The sequence below is a fragment of the Bos indicus x Bos taurus genome, chromosome 8 (genome assembly GCF_003369695.1).
Source record: "Bos indicus x Bos taurus breed Angus x Brahman F1 hybrid chromosome 8, Bos_hybrid_MaternalHap_v2.0, whole genome shotgun sequence".
In the NCBI taxonomy this organism is placed as follows: domain Eukaryota; kingdom Metazoa; phylum Chordata; class Mammalia; order Artiodactyla; family Bovidae; genus Bos; species Bos indicus x Bos taurus.
This window is the reverse complement of record NC_040083.1, coordinates 90,327,349-90,343,704: the sequence shown is the minus strand read 5'-3', so window position 1 is coordinate 90,343,704 and position 16,356 is coordinate 90,327,349. Positions and strand designations below refer to the sequence as shown.

Genomic DNA, 16,356 nt, shown 5'->3' with positions numbered 1-16,356 from the left:
TAGGTAACTTCAAAATGGAAAGATTAAAAGGCTTTACAGACATAATGAAGCACAGTCTCAGAAACCACGGCAGAGATGTAGCCTTGCACAGCAAGAACTGGGCACGGCCCCATACAAACAATGCCTTCAGGCAAGTGGTGACGGGCTCCATGAATAACAGCTGCAACTGCGAGTCTCTGAACAATGTGTGCGTGTGTGTGCACGAGCACACACACAATATAAAAAGCTCAGACACCCAGCAGTGCCTTCCACCCTACAGAGGCATTCAGAAACCAATTTGCCACCAGTGGCAGTGTTTTCAAATACAAAGGAGAGTATGGTTCTAAGTGACGATGTGGTAAGACTCCAGATGGCTTATCTGCAAAGCCAAGTCTCACTGACTCTGTCTTGGTCCATCCATGTTCCACCCAAATAAAGCACCAGGAATTGCTGTTAACAACCAGGACATGCACCTAGAAGAGGCTACTGAAGCCACAACATCAATACTGCATTAGTAACTCGAGGGCTCTTTATTTTCACAGAGCCAATATACTGAATTCAAAAATTCAATATACTTTCCTGCTTCCCCTATACCAACCTTCACTCCAAGCTTCATCACTAACACATCCTTCTTTAACCCAAGTCTCCTCAGACCCCAACAGAGAACCATTTACCTAGGCAGAAACTCTCGTCTACTCCCCAACACCCCCACCCTCTCATGTCTAGGGAGTAGATATGACCAACCTTAACCCTGCTTCTTTCTCTCCTAGTCTTTCCACTCTGCCCAGTGAAACACCTTTTCTAATGCACGTAAACTCATCCACCTCCTCCGTGGTTCCCTTAGGAAGCACTCCTTTCATCTCCCTGATGGAACAAAATCACATTACTCCTACACCCCTTCCCCCCGTCCCTTCCCCTGCTGTGCTCACCACCTGTCACCTCTAGATCAGCATCCCACTCTCATCTCTCAACGACCTTCCTCCCCGTAGGGTTCTGTGCCACCCACCTACACAGCCTTCTCACCATCTTCACTGTGATTCTCCTCCACACTCCACAACATAGGCTCTCCCCCTCCTTCAGTGACTGCAGCAACTGGCTCAGGCTTACCTTTTGATAAGGCAAATTTATCAAGACCATTTTTAAAAGGGCATATCAAATGAGCTGTATTAAAATATATAAACATTAATCACCAAATAATGGAACCAACAATATTGATATCTTGGTGTGTCTGGTATCCTTGATCAGCAGAAGGAGAGGCTGAGAGGATGAACTCGAAGGTGGGGTAAGGATTGGAGTGAGGTGATGCTCAGGAATGGAGTGAGAATGTGCTGGCAATTAAAAGGTGTTACAGTGGATTTCAGGCTGTATGAAAATATCCTTGGATAAAAATGGCCACATTAAAATGTCATTTGCCACAAAGGAACTTTCTGGGTAGATGGAAATGTTACAAAGACTGTGATAAGGTGTAGTACAGATGGTGTCTATCCATTTGTCAAAACTGACAGCTAACATTTGTGCATTTCCATGTATGTAAATTAAAGTTCAAAAAAATCTGTAAAATAAGAATAATGATAATCCACCAGGTAAAGGTATACAGACAAAACAAGGATGACAGAATGCTGTTCACTGTTGACAGTGGTTGAGTATATAAGGGTTCATTATACTATCCTGTTCGTTTGTGTTTAAAATTTTCTGCAACCACATTTTTAAAATGTCACATACCCAGCTCCCACACACCTTGTGTGCGTGTGTGTGTGTGTGTGCGCACACGTGAGCACACACACGCACACTTAGTCACTCAGTCATGTCTGACTCTTTGCTACCCCATGGACTGCAGCCCGCCAGGCTCCCCTGTCCATGGGGATTCTCCAGACAAGAATACTGCAGTGGGTTGCCATGCCCTCCTCCAGGGGATCTTGCTAACCCAGGAATCAAACCCAGGTCTCCCACATTGCAGGTGGACTCTATACCACCAGGGAAGCTGAAGACTGGAGTAGGTAGCCTATCCCTTCTCCAGGGGATCTTCCCGATCCAGGAATAGAACTTGGATCGATGCATTGCAGGTGGACGCTTTACCAGCTAAGCTACTAGGAAAGCCCATACACCTCATGCTCAGCCACTATATCCTTTATGACTTACATCTACAACAAAGCTTCCTACACTGCAATTTCAACATTTACCACAGGTTTTCCAATAGCCTGAGAAAAGCACTAACTCACCACCATGCTGGACATTCAAATGCTCCATCTTGAAAGCACACTTTTCCAAGAGTTCAACTTTACATTTCTGACATCTTCAAACTTGAGGCTTGTCCTCTAATTCTTTCATGCAGCATTTTAAACTAACAGTCAGTCTTTTTATTTCAACTTCTGTGCCACTGTACTCTTCATGATGTTTTTCCTCTGGATCTTCTTTCTGCTTCATCCTAGCCTCCTCTCCTTTAAAAATAAGAGTGCTGTCCAACAGAACTTTCTGCATCTCTTGATATGTTCTATATCTGTGCTGTCCAATATGGTAACCATGGGTCACATGGGACTACCGAGGATTTAAAATACGGCTAGTATAACTGAGAAACAAAAACCTTTAATTTTATTTCATTTTATCCAATTTAAATTTAAATAGCCACATGTAGCCAGTGGCTACTCTACTAGACAATGCAGCTCTATAATCTCTCTCACTCATTCTCATCACTTCAGTTACCACCTAGATATCCAAGGACTAACTCGTAAATTTATGCTAAAAAACAAAGTCATCCAGGTGAGTTCCACAAGCAACACAAACCCCAAAGTAAAATTAATCATCTCCACCATCAACTCCTTTCTTACTTGCCCCAAACACCTTTCCCTTCCCAATATTCTTAGTTCAATAAACAGAATCCATCATCTAAGTCATCCTAGTTTTAACTCTTTTATTCTCCATATCTTAAGTAGGAATCTATTCCTTTTGAGCCTAATTAACTGATCTCTCTGTCTCTAGCCCAAAGTTCATAATAAGCACAAGTCCTGCCTGGTATAATGCATTCAGCTCGTTAATACTGTAGCCTTTCCTTTTCAAATATATTATGATTTCCCCACTGCCTACAAATGAAGTTTAAATGCCCTAGGATAACAGAGCATTCAAGATTGTACACATGGGAATTCTCTGGCAGTCCAGTGGTAAAGACTCAGACAAAAAAAAAGAAAGGACTGTATACAATCTGGCCCCAAGCTACCTTTCCATACTTGCCTTCCATTTCTGCCTTTTAAACCCCTTCTCTCCAGCCAAAAAGGATTCCTCATCGTTCTCCAATACATTCTTTTTTTTTTTTTTTTGCATTTATACTTCTGCTGATGCTCTTCTATCCTCCTTAAATATCCTTTGACCTCTTCAAATCCTAACCACCCTTCAAGGTTCAGCTCAAATAAGATCTCTTGTTTCTTAGATCTTCACCATTTCTCCCCACTCTCCTACATGCATGCTCAGTCATGTCCAACTCTTTCCAACTCCATGGACTATAGCCTGTCAGGCTCCTCTGTCCATGGAATTTTCCAGGCAAGAATACTGGAATGGGTTGCTATTTCCTATTCAAGGGGATCTTCTTGACCCAGGGATCAAACCTGCACCTCCACCTGCATCACCAGTCCCCACCATACAGTAATTTCTTTTTTTCTGAGTTCTCATCCTAACTTTTTCAAAGCACTACATTTATGACAATAACCAACTTTCACTTTGTTAGAAGTAGGTTATGTTCATTTCTTATTGTGTCACAAGTTCTTTAAAGATGAATGTCATGTATTACATATCTTTCTATCCACCAACAGTTTCTAGTAAAACAACCAGTATAAAATTGGCACTTAATAAATTACATCTCCTGATTATGATAATTTCATTTGCATTATAGACAAATTCTTATGTGGAAAGAATGTTCAGTATCTCAAAAATGGCTTAGGCACTAAATTATCCCTGTAAAATTATCGAAGACAGACAAGTACTTTGGGTATATACAATTCCCCAAATTGCCTTAAGCAGGAGCTTCTACCTACTAAAAAAGAACTTTCCTATTCTGGTCATGTACTATCAGTATAAAGAATAAAACTAGCATTGATCTATTATATCTCCTATGGGAATACAAAGATTTCCTATTTTAAACACAGCACTTTGTATCAACAGAGGAAACTGATATTTCAGGGGCTCATGGGATATAACTGATTCAGGTTTAATATGATTCAAGTGACAGAAATACAAATTATTCAATGATAATAACAGCTACCACTTCTTACACACTTATGAGTATGTCAGATACTATTCAAAGCACTTGACATGCATTATCTCATTTAACCTTTATGACACTCTAAGAGATATGGCCTGTTATTTTCATTTTATGTATTTTTTAGAAATTAGGCCTAAAAGGTAGATCACACATCTTTTTAAAAAAACTGCCCATTAGTATAATCAAAATAAATAGCATAGAAGATACATGTAAAAGCAAATATACAGAAACCCTGGTCTAGGATCCTAAGATTGGGACCTGCTTTGGTTCACTAACTATAACCTCAATGAGCCTCAATATTTTCACTGGTCCTTATCCCTCAGAGTAGTTGCAAAAACCAAATGAAATAATAAATATGAAAATGAGAAATGAAAGCACACTGGACTTGCAGTCAAGGGAACTAGAATCCAATCTCTGATCTGACCTTAAAATAAAAGTCTTTGTACAAATAAATCCTACAGTTTCTTTGAGCTATATCCATTCTTCTGACAAGCATGGAGCCCATAGGTAAGTGCCAGACGTTCTGCTAAGTGTTAGGAATCCCAAAGTGAACATGGCAGAATTCAGTCTGGAGAGGGATGCAGATGAGTAGAGCCAACAATCACACTTAGAGCAGGTTAAGGGCTTGGTCATCAGAGTATGTAAGAGAGGCATGCAATCTAGGTTTAAGAGTCAAGGGATAGTTCCCAAACGGAAATAACTTCTAAGGTGACCGAAACGATGACTCCTAGGCAAAGAAGAGTTCCAGGCAAAGGGAACTAGGTTCAAAGACCCATGCACAGAGGTTAAGTGTTAACAGTAGATTCTAGAGAGGCAAAGAGGATTTTAAAAGCAAAGATGAGAGATCTTTCTATATAATTTCTTACAAAAGCATGTGAATCTAAATTCTCACAATAAAAATTTCAATTAAAAAAACACAGATGTGAGAGTACTCTGTAAACTGAGAAGCACTCAGTCAATATTATTACTAAAATTTAACTGCATAATGTATATTGCCATAGAGCAAAGCTGGAAAGGTCATTATAATGGAACAAGAACTACTAAGGACAGCTAGTGACCATGTTTCAACACATGGCCAAAATTTAGGAAATTGTTATTCAGTACCTTTCACATCTGGTCGATACTGTAGTCCATCATCCTTCTTTCCCAACAAACTAGTGTCATCTGTGTCTGTAAGAGAAAATGATTTGAAAATTAAGATACATATGATGTTTAAGTCATACCATGAAATTCCTAAATATTCCAAATCCTCCAGGTCCTTTCCAATTCTCTGTCCATTTTTCCTGCTCTACCACTCACTTGATCTATTGTAACACTTCTATCTCAGGCCTCAGATATAAATGCATTCTGCATGATGAACAGTCTAACTTCACTGAAACTTCAGCTAAAATATCATCTCATCATCTCCTTAAAAAGTCTTCCCTGTGAAACTGAAATCACATAGACCTTGAAGAGAAAGGATTAGCCGGTTCTCCAAGGGACAATGGTTTCAAGATTTACCTTCTTACACCACTGTTTTCTTGGAAAAGTATCAGATTAATATAAATGTGGAATATCAACTGTGTTATCAGACAAAATTTATTATAAACATGACCCTCCGGGTGAATTATGTTAGGACAGGAAGACTACATGGGCCATAAACACCTGCTGGGAAGCATAAGCTTCGGTTTCCCAGTGCACAGTGGGGGCAAGGGAAGGCACAGTCAGGTGTAAATGGGGAACAAGATAAACCACTCCACAGGATTCTAAAAGCATGAATTTCAATTAACAAAATCCTCAAGCTTGACCAACTCTTCTGAATTTGAAATTCCAGGTAGTACCATTCAACCACAAACCAGTTCCTCAGAAAAGATATGCTTTCTCAAGAATACACTTTAACCTACGCTACAAATGCCACCCCAAGAAAGAAAAGCAAACCACACTAGTACTTCCATATATAAGGGGTCTCTGTCAGTAAACAGTTTCCTCTGCCACGCACACACCTGACTCTCACCTAGATATCCTCTGAATAGTTTCTTGGGCCTTCTTCAGTAGCTTAGACCACAGACATTTCAATCAGTTGTTCAGTATTTCACAAATAGCTTGTTATCAGTATAAACCAGCAAACTCTGGCTTGCAACTTTTTCCCCTTAGCTATGTTCTCCCTAAGCTTATGAAAACACAGCCCTTTAATAAATGCAAAAAAAGGCGGGCGGGGGTGGGGGTGGGGGGCGGGTAGCCAGAAGGGAGGGCAGTTAGACCTAGTAGCAGGAAAGATGCATAACCCTAGGCCATCAGGAAGTGTCTGGACCTTGTTTGCTACTGGGAAATCACACAGTATGCTAGTCTATATGTGTCTTACTAGGAAAAAAGATTGAAAACCTCTAACTCTGTGACCAGGTACTTCTAGCAGGAATAGAAGACAAAAACTTATTCTTAGTTAGTATCATGGTTCCTAAACTACGGCAAAAATCAAGAAGGGGGAAAGAATTTTAAACTGAAAGTAATAAATTTTCCCTACATGCTAAAACTTCACACCAAAATCTCTAACAGTATAAAACATGTAGGGGCAAAAACTAGAGAAAACATGAAAATAAAGTAAACTATAATGCTCTAGAAAAAAAGATGAAAAAATGGTGATATTTACAGTTTTACTATAATTAAAATAAGCTCATTTCTAAACAACTATAATCGTTACAAATTTGAGACAATTTTTAAGAAGTATAAATATAGCTATAAGTTCACGTTAGGATCAGCTTAATAACTAAATAAACAATCAAGAAGCATTGTTTGTGTCTTAAGACAGTGAAAGCAAATTTTTAAAAAGCTAAGTTAGTAACAGAACAAAGAAGTTCTAAAATACATAGTAATAAAAAATAAAGCATCAAAGATTTTTCATTTTACAAATTCAGAACACTACCAAAATATACAAATAAGACTGTAGACATGTGATATTAAAGACAGACTTCTAGAATGAATTTTACCTGTGCAATGACCAAGATGCCTTATATCAATTTGTTCTTGTTTTATACAAGATGCTTCTCGAACAAAACAGGGATTGTTATAGGAACTCCCATCAGAAGCACACACAGGATTAAAACTGTATCCACTGCAATCTATATTACATACACACCTGGTGGAAAAAACAAAAACTATTTATGTTTTACAACAAAAGTATTTCACAATGCTTCAACAGCAAAACTGAGCAATTTTTTTTTAACTTTTTAACATATTTATTGAAGTACAGTTGATTTACAAGATTATATTAGTTTCAGGTGTACAATGCAGTGATTTAATACTTTTATTACACTTCATTTCAAGTTATTATATAATATTGGCTATATTCTCTGTGCTGTACAATATATCCTTACAGCTTATTTATTTTATATAGTAGTTTGTAAGGAATTCTTTTTTTCTGCTTTCTCTAACACAAGTCAATACATTAAGTCACTGATAAAAGTTTAAGCAAAGTGAATGCTTAGCCAACAATTTCTTTCAGGTGAGAATCCAGAGATAATTTCATCCAGATTATTACTAATGGAGTCACTTCTTTAGAATTTTCATATCTAGAGATAATAATCAAGAAATATCAAATGTCAATAATATTAGTTAAAAAGCAACATGGTATAGCAGAAAGAACACAGAATTATGAGTCAAAAGTCATGAATCTAAATTTTAGTCCAACAAATAACGAGATTTGTGTCCATATTCTCTCTTAAGTCTGTTTACTGATCCAGAAGCAGTAATAATACACCTAACCTTACCAAATAATGGGGAAGATTAAAAAATAGATATAAAACATGTAAAATAGAAGTCCTTCAAAAGTGTTTCTGAGTTACACATCCACCTGTATATCTGCGTGTCCACTGAACACTCACTGCCTTCTAAGAAGGCCAAGAAAGTACAAGGCATGGTCACTCCTCTCAAGAACAGTAAAATCTAACAGGGAATATGAAACTGAAAACCATAGAGACTCTCTGTTTTCCAGCAATATGGTGGACTCGGAACCTGTACTAATCCTTCTAATGAAAATAACAAATATTTTAAAACATTCTCAAATGCACCTATAAGATGTCAAGAAACAAGGAATATTCAAGACAAAAGTTAAATGAAGACAAGAATAGAAAAAGATCAATTAAGTTTGCCAAAGCTGATTTTCACCTTGAAGGCATTTGCCAAACTAGGAAAATTCAATCATCAACTTTTTGACTTTGCAAGCCTCTGAGAACAGAAGACAAAGAATACTGACCTACCTAAGGTGGAGAATCTGAAGACCCTGGAAAAAAAGCATGAGGGCAGAGGAGAAAAGAGTTGCCATATTCCAAGCCAACTGTTTAAAGGGAAAAAAAAAAATCTTTCCCTGAGCCGCAGTACTGAAGACAGGGTATAAAACATCTCCCTGAGAACTACAAGCCAGTCCCCACATGAGTAATTACAACTTAAAATACTATTTGGATGATCTGAAAAAAAATCAAGCCCAGAATTTAAGAGTCAATGACTGGAATGGGCCCTAAGCAACTAACAAAAGTAAAAGCAATCCTCTCTGGAGAAACCCAACTTCACTATCCTAGACTTCAAATATTTTCCAAGATACAGTCCTGAGAAGAACAAGTAGATCACACACACGCTCACTCACTCCCACACCCACACAGACAAGGAAATAAGACACATGGGCAGAGCAAGCTGATGTGGAAATGAACCCAAAAAAGCTTCTAATAAATAAAGAATGTATTATAGAAATAAAAAACTCACTGGGCAGATTTAAAAGGAGATTAGATAAACGAAAGGTGAATCCATGAACTGGAAGACAGGTCAGAAGAAAATGCCCAGACCACGGCAGAGTCGAAGAGACAGAATATATTTAAAAAAAGATTAAGAGACATGGAAGACAGTCACAACAGCTAATAGAAATCTGATTGGAGTTTCAGATGAGTTAAAAGAATAAGGCAGGAATAATATTCTCAGTTTCTCAAACTTTCTAAAACTAAAGAAATATACTAATCTAAATATCCAAGAAGCCTAATAAATTCTAAACAAGATTATTAAAAAATAATCTAGATAGTGAAATATCACCGTGGAATTTTTGTAACATGGCAACAAAATAATATTTTAAAAGCAGCCAAAAAGAAAAGACTACCTTCAAAGAATCAAGAAGAGAGACAGGTGTCTTCAAAAGTAGTGCTGAAGCCAAATTATTTATTTATAGCCAAAAGACAGTGAAATAATACCTGCAGTGTGCTGAGATAAAACAGTTTATATAAAAAGAACTATCGTTCATGATTAAATGTAAAATAAAAGTAATCTGGAAGAAGTAAAAATTTAGAGTTTGTCACCTGCTGACTGTCAGTAAAGGAATTATAAAGGCAGTAGAAAAATGATCCTACAAGAAAGACCTCATATGAAAACAGAAATGAAGAACAAAAGTATAAATACATAAGCAATGTTAACAAAATACTGACAATATAAAACAATGACATCAAAGCTCTGTGCTAATTAAAAAAAAAAACAGTAAATTAAAATATTAATGATAGCATACAAATTGCAAGGGACTGAAATTACAGTGTTTTAAGAACAGAAATATTGATGAACTTCAGACTGTGATAAATTGAATATACATGTTAAACTTATATGCAAAATATATATAAAAATTAACTTGAAAAAAGATATAGGACTTGGAAGAATATATGTAAAAAAGTGTTCAAATTGTTCAATAATCAAGAAAATGTAAATGAAAACCACAAGACACCATCACATTCACTAAACAGCAAAAATTAAGAGAATACAAAGTGTTGACAAGGATGAGAACCAAAGGGAATTCTTACCTTCTGCTGGAGGGAAAACTTACTGATATAACCACTTTGGAAAACAAGCATTACCGGGAAAGCTAGACTTGCACATGCCCAATAATCCCACTACTGAGTGAGGCCCTTGTAAGTCTCTTACATATGTGCACCAGAAGATACGCATAAGAATGGTCACAGAGCATTATTCATGAGAACAGAAGACTGGAAACAATCCAAATGTCCATTAACATTAAAATAGACTATAAAAGGATGTGGAACAGTCAAGCAACTGAATTCAATTAAGCAGCTACGAGCATCAACACAAACAAATCTCAAAAACATAATTCTGAGCAAAAGAAGGTGCTGCTGCTGCTGAGTCGCCTCAGTCGTGTCTGACTCTGTGCCACCCCATACACGGCAGCCCACCAGGCTCCACCGTCCCTGGGATTCTCCAGGCAAGAACACTGGAGTGGGTTGCCATTTCCTTCTCCAATGCATGAAAGTGAAAAGTGAAAGTGAAGTCACTCAGTCGTGTCCGACTCTTCGTGACCCCATGGACTGCAGCCCACCAGGCTCCCCCGTCCCTGGGATTCTAGAGGCAAGAGTACTGGAGGGGGTGCCACTGCCTTCTCCAAAAGAAGGTACACATAGTATGATTCCACTGATACAAAATTCAAAATCAAACAAAAGCCAAATAATATTGGGTTGACCAAAAAGTTCATTCGAGTTTTTCTGTAACATCTTACAGAAACTTTTTGGCCAATCCAATTTATTGTTAGGAGGGTTATCATGTGATAGAACTATAGAAAAAAATAAAAGGAATGATTTCCACAAAATGCAGCAGAGCAGACAGAACAAAGAAACATGCAATGGGGGAGGATCATGGGAAGCAGTTCTAAAGTACTGACAATACCCTGTATTTCCTGGCTTGGGATGTAGGAGTCACAGTTTGCTTCATTTTTGTATGTTAAACTAAATGTTTAAGTTTTCATAAGTTTTTCAATATATGCTCTGTTTCACAATTAAAAAAAAACTCTGAATATTTACTAACAAGTCAAAAATGGCTCTTACAATTTTTAAAGGGATGGGGACAGAGAGTATGTGACAGAGACAGTATGTGGCCCTCAAAATATAAAATATTTACCATTTAGTCCTTTACAGAAAAACACTGCCAACTCCAGGTTTAAGGAATAAAAGTAGGCAAAACTGGGATGGCAATTAAACAGAAACAGTGGCCAACAAAAGAAAGAATTATAGAACAGTTTCAGGGATGAGAAAAGGCTCAGCAACAAAGGCAGAATACCATACCGATCAAGTGAGGAGAAACAAGGGACTCAGCCGAGGCTTGTGTTCAGTCACTAAGTTGTACCTGACTCTTTGCAACCCCATGGACTGTAGCCCATTCACGATCCTCTGTCCATGGGACTTCCCAGGCTAGAACACAGAGTGGGTTGCCACTTCCTTCTCCAGGGGATCTTCCCAACCCAGGGATCGAACACACATGTCTGCACTGCAAGGGGGTTCTTTACCACAGAGCCACCAGGGAAGCCCAGCAGGAACTGCCCTGATCTCATGCAGGAAAGGTCCACTCCACAGTGGGACAGTAACACGGCATAAAAGACCAAGAGCTGTGACAACAACCGCCGCTACTATTTTCAGCAGCACGTGAGGAAAGAAAATGAAATCCCCATCTTAAGGAATGTCCAGCTCAGTGAAACAATGAGCAGAAGAGAACAGCATTAGACCCTAGCGGCTACTAACACTATTGACTGGAGTGGTTCCTGGGGTCTGCAGGCTGGCAATGGCGGCAGAGGGCAGAAGGATGCCAAGCACAGGACTGCACTAATGTGGAAAGAAACTGCTTCAGCAAACATGCCAAACTCAAGACACTTAACCATTCATTCTGCACCTACTGTGTGGGGACAGTCATATCTGCCTCTTTAATCATGACAGCAAATTATGAACAGGGAAGTTGAATAGGAAAGAAGTTAAAAAGCCTAAGAGCACAAACCTAATGAGTGACTGAGAGGGTGTTCTCTCCACTCATCACAGCTGTCACATGAAACAGACATCTCAGCAGGCAAAGTGACAGATGAAAGGAGTTAAGTAGTTATTTTCCACATTTATATCATGAAAAATCTTTTCACTAAATTGGCCCTGCTTTTCTCTCAAACTCTCCAGGGACACCCCTGCCTCAGGGCTTCCCCTCTTCCTGAAACACTTTTCCCTCAAACAACCACTTAGTTTAATCCCTCACCGTTTTCAAGTTTTATCTCAAATCTTGAAGGAACAGTAGAAAGTTAAATTACTAAACATCCATTTAAGAAATTAGAAAAAGAGCAATGAATAAACCCAGTGAAAACAAAAAAAAGGGGAAAATATGGAGGACATGGATATTAATATTAGATTTATAGATACATCTCAGCAGAAATAGAAAACAAAATTACAACGGAGAAATACAGCTAAAAGTTGGTCCTCTGAAAAGACCTTTAGGGAATTCCTTGGTCGTCCAGAGATTAGAACTCCATGCCTTCACTGCTGAGGGCCTGAGTTCAAACTCTGATCCCAGAAGCTACGTGGTGTGACCAAAAAACAAAGACAAAAAAAAGGAAAAAGAAAGAATCAACAATTAACTTTCAAATCAACAAAGCAGGATGAGAAAAAATTTTAAAAAAAAGTATCTAAACTAAAAAAGACTACAGATTGTGGTTTAAAAAATAAGAGAATTATATTTTGAACTTTATATGTCAGCAAATTTGAAAACTTAAGTTAAATGAATAACAAAAAATTAACTATTAAAATCTGATCAAAAAGGAAATAGAAGCTGAATGGTACTACATTCACTGAAGAAATAAAATCAGTTTTAAATATATCCTCCAAGACAGTATCAGATCCAGGTAATTTTTTAAAAAGGATTCATGAACACGTTCATTCCAATCATTCAGTTCAGTTCACTTCAGTCGCTCAGTCTATCCAACTCTTTGCAACCCCAAAAGCCACAGCACGCCAGGCCTCCCTGTCCATCACCAACTTCCTGAGTCTACCCATACCATGTCCATCAAGTCCATGATGCCATCCAACGATCTCAACCTCTATCGTCCCCTCCTCCTCCTGCCCTCAATCTTTCCCAGCATCAGGGTCGTTTCAAATGAGTCAGCTCTTCGCATCAGGTGGACAAAGTATTGGAGTTTCAGCTTCAGCATCAGTCCTTCCAATGAACATCCAGGACTGATCTCCTTTAGGATGGACTGCTTGGATCTCCTTGCAGTCCAAGAGTCTTCTCTAACACCACAGTTCAAAAGCATCAATTCTTTGGCGCTCAGCTTTCTTTATAGTCCAACTCTTACATCCATACATGACTACTGGAAAAACCAAAGGTTTGACTAGATGGACCTTTGTTGGCAAAGTAACATCTCTGCTTTTTAATATGCTGTCTAGGTTGGTCATAATTTTCCAATTTTAATTTCATGGCTGCAATCACCATTTGCAGTGATTTTGGAGCCCCCCAAAATAGTGTCAACCACTGTTTCCACTGTTTCCCCATTTATTTGCCATGAAATGATGGGACCAGATGCCATGATCTTCGTTTTCTGAATGTTGAGCTTTAAGCCAACTTTTTCACTCTCCTCTTTTACTTTCATCAAGAAGCTCTTTAGCTCTTCTTCACTTTCTGCCATAAGGGTGGTATCATCTGCATATCTGAGGTTACTGGTATTTCTCCCAGCAATCTTGATTCCAGCTTGTGCTTCCCCCAGCCCAGCGTTTCTCATGATGTACTCTGCATATAAGTTAAATAAGCAGGGTGACAATATACAACGTTGACGTACTCCTTTTCCTATTTGGAACCAGTCTGTCGTTCCATGTCCAGTTCTAACTGTTGTTTCCTAACCTGCATACAGGTTTCTCAAGAGGCAGGTCAGGTAGTCTGGTATTCCCATCTCTTTCAGAATTTTCCAGAGTTTATTGTGATCCACACAGTCAAAGGCTTTAGCATAGTCAAAAACGCAGAAATAGATGTTTCTCCGGAACTCTCTTGCTTTATCGATGATTCAGCAGGTGTTGGCAATTTAATCTCTGGTTCCTCTGCCTTTTCTAAAATCAGCTTGAACATCTGGAAGTTCACGGTTCATGTATTGCTGAAGTCTGGCTTAGAGAATTTTAAGCAATACTTTACTGGCGTGTAAGATGAGTGCAATTATACAGTAGTTTGAGCATTCTCTGGCATTGCCTTTCTTTGGGATTGGAATGAAACTGAACTTCTCCAGTCCTGTGGCCACTGCTGAGTTTTCCAAATTTGCTGGCATACTGAGTGCAGCACTTTCACAGCATTATCTTCCAGAATTTGAAATAGCTCAACTGGAATTCCATCACCTTCACTAGCTTTGTTCGTAGTGATGCTTTCTAAGGCCCACTTGGCTTCACATTCCAGGATGTCTGGCTCTAGGTGAATGATTACACCATCGTGATTATCTGGGTCATGAAGATCTTTTTTGTATAGTTCTTCTGTGTATTCTTGCCACCTCTTCTTAATATCTTCTGCTTCTGTTAGGTCCATACCATTTCTGTCCTTTATTGAGCCCATTTTTGCATGAAATGTTCCCTTGGTATCTCTAATTTTCTTGAAGAGATCTCTAGTCTTTCCCAGTCTATTATTTTCCTCTATTTTTTTGCACTGATCACTGAGGGAAGTCTTTCTTATCTCTCCTTGCTATTCTTTGGAACTCTGCATTCAAATGGGTGTATCTTTTCTTTTCTCCTTTGCTTTTCGCTTCTCTTCTTTTCACAGCTATTTGTAAGGCCTCCTCAGAGAGCCATTTTGCTTTTTTGCATTTCTTTTTCTTGGGGATGGTCTTGATTCCTGTCTCCTATACAATTTCATGAACCTCCATCCATAGTTCATCAGGCACTCTATCAAATCTAGTCTCTTAAATATATTTCTCACTTCCATTGTATAGTCATAAGGGATCTGATTTAGGTCTAACCTGAATAGTCTAGTGGTTTTCTCCACTTTCTTCAATTTCAGTTTGAATTTGGCAATAAGGAGTTCATGATCCGAGTCAGCTCCCGGTCTTGTTTTGCTGACTGTATAGAGCTTCTCTGTCTTTGGCTGCAAAGAATAGAATCAATCTGATTTTGGTGTTGACCATCTGGTGATGTCCATGTGTAGAGTCTTCTCTTGTATTGTTGGAAGAGGATGTTTGCTATGATCAGTGCATTCTCTTGGCAGAACTCTATTAGCCTTTGCCCTGCTTCATTCTGTACTCCAAGGCCAAATTGGCCTGTTACTCCAGGTGTTTCTTGACTTCCTACTTTTGCATTACAGTCCCCTATAATGAAACATACTGCTCTACTTTTTAGTTAAAACTTTTTTTTTTTGGTGAAAAGTACATTTTGCATACAGATGTGTTTAAAATATAAACATGCAGTTTAGAGAATACTTCACATACGTACCTAACACCTTGGGTCCAAAATAGACTATTGCCTAATTCACAGTACTGGGCATTGACCTAGCTGGCACTGTTAGATGAAGGCTTACCGAAAAAGACATGTTGAACAGTCTCTGTCAGAGTCTGGCTTTTGGCTTCCTGGTTTATAAGATTCCCTTCTGGGGAAGTTGGTGGGCAAGACCCTGAGAAAGTCATCAGGAATGTCATAGGACTCGTAGTTGAGACGTCTGGCAGGATCCTAGCGTCACCAAGTATGGATGACTGGCAGAAATGTCGTCTCAGCGGGCAGCTCTGTGTTTTCTACTTCCAGTCTCACTGTAGCTGACCTGCAGTTCTCAGGAGTATGTCAATTAAATGAGCGTGCTTGTTTGCTTCAGGCAGTTGCAGGAACTTCATCACGGCAAGTACAGATAAGAATCTGAGCCAGGGCATTCTGGGCATTCTGTCCTCTGGCTGAAAAGAGGGCAGTAGGCATCCTGGTAATGGCAGCCAGCAATATGACTGTCCACAGAGTGGAACTGTTTCAGCGTGAACTGGTTGCCCTCTTAATATAGCCATTATCTTGCAATCTCCCTTCAATGTTGCACCTTTTCCTACCACAGTCAATTCTCCAGTCTTTCTGCACTAGCTGAGTGTCTTACAGTTCAGTTCTCTTTTTCTTTTCAGTTCTCTTATTCTCTTACTTGGAGTGAGCACAAACCCCACAGGTCTTTGATCTGCAAATTGCCCCCCTTTTAGGACACCGGCTGCAAACGAGGTAGGTTCTTTGCACTTCTACCCAGGATACTACTAATCTGGATGTTCCTACCACCTCCTTTAAGGTTCCATAGTTTGCTAAAATGACTTAGAATTAAGGAAGGAGCTGAGTCATCTCATTAGCACACAAAAGACAGTTGTCTCTCAAAGTTACAAGGGTTTA

General features: G+C 38.8%; 1 protein-coding gene across 4 annotated transcripts in view; it reads right to left on the bottom strand.

The window, feature by feature from the left end:
- Nucleotides 1-16,356, bottom strand: part of TMEFF1 (transmembrane protein with EGF like and two follistatin like domains 1) — a 97,371-nt gene that overhangs the window by 24,241 nt on the left and 56,774 nt on the right. For all 4 annotated transcript variants that reach the window (XM_027550393.1, XM_027550392.1, XM_027550390.1 and 1 more), the window contains exons 6-7: nucleotides 7,192-7,340; nucleotides 5,333-5,398 (exon numbers count right to left, since the gene is read on the bottom strand). In XM_027550393.1, coding sequence (XP_027406194.1) covers nucleotides 5,333-5,398; nucleotides 7,192-7,340 — 215 coding nt within the window. The remainder of the gene's footprint in view (nucleotides 1-5,332; nucleotides 5,399-7,191; nucleotides 7,341-16,356) is intronic.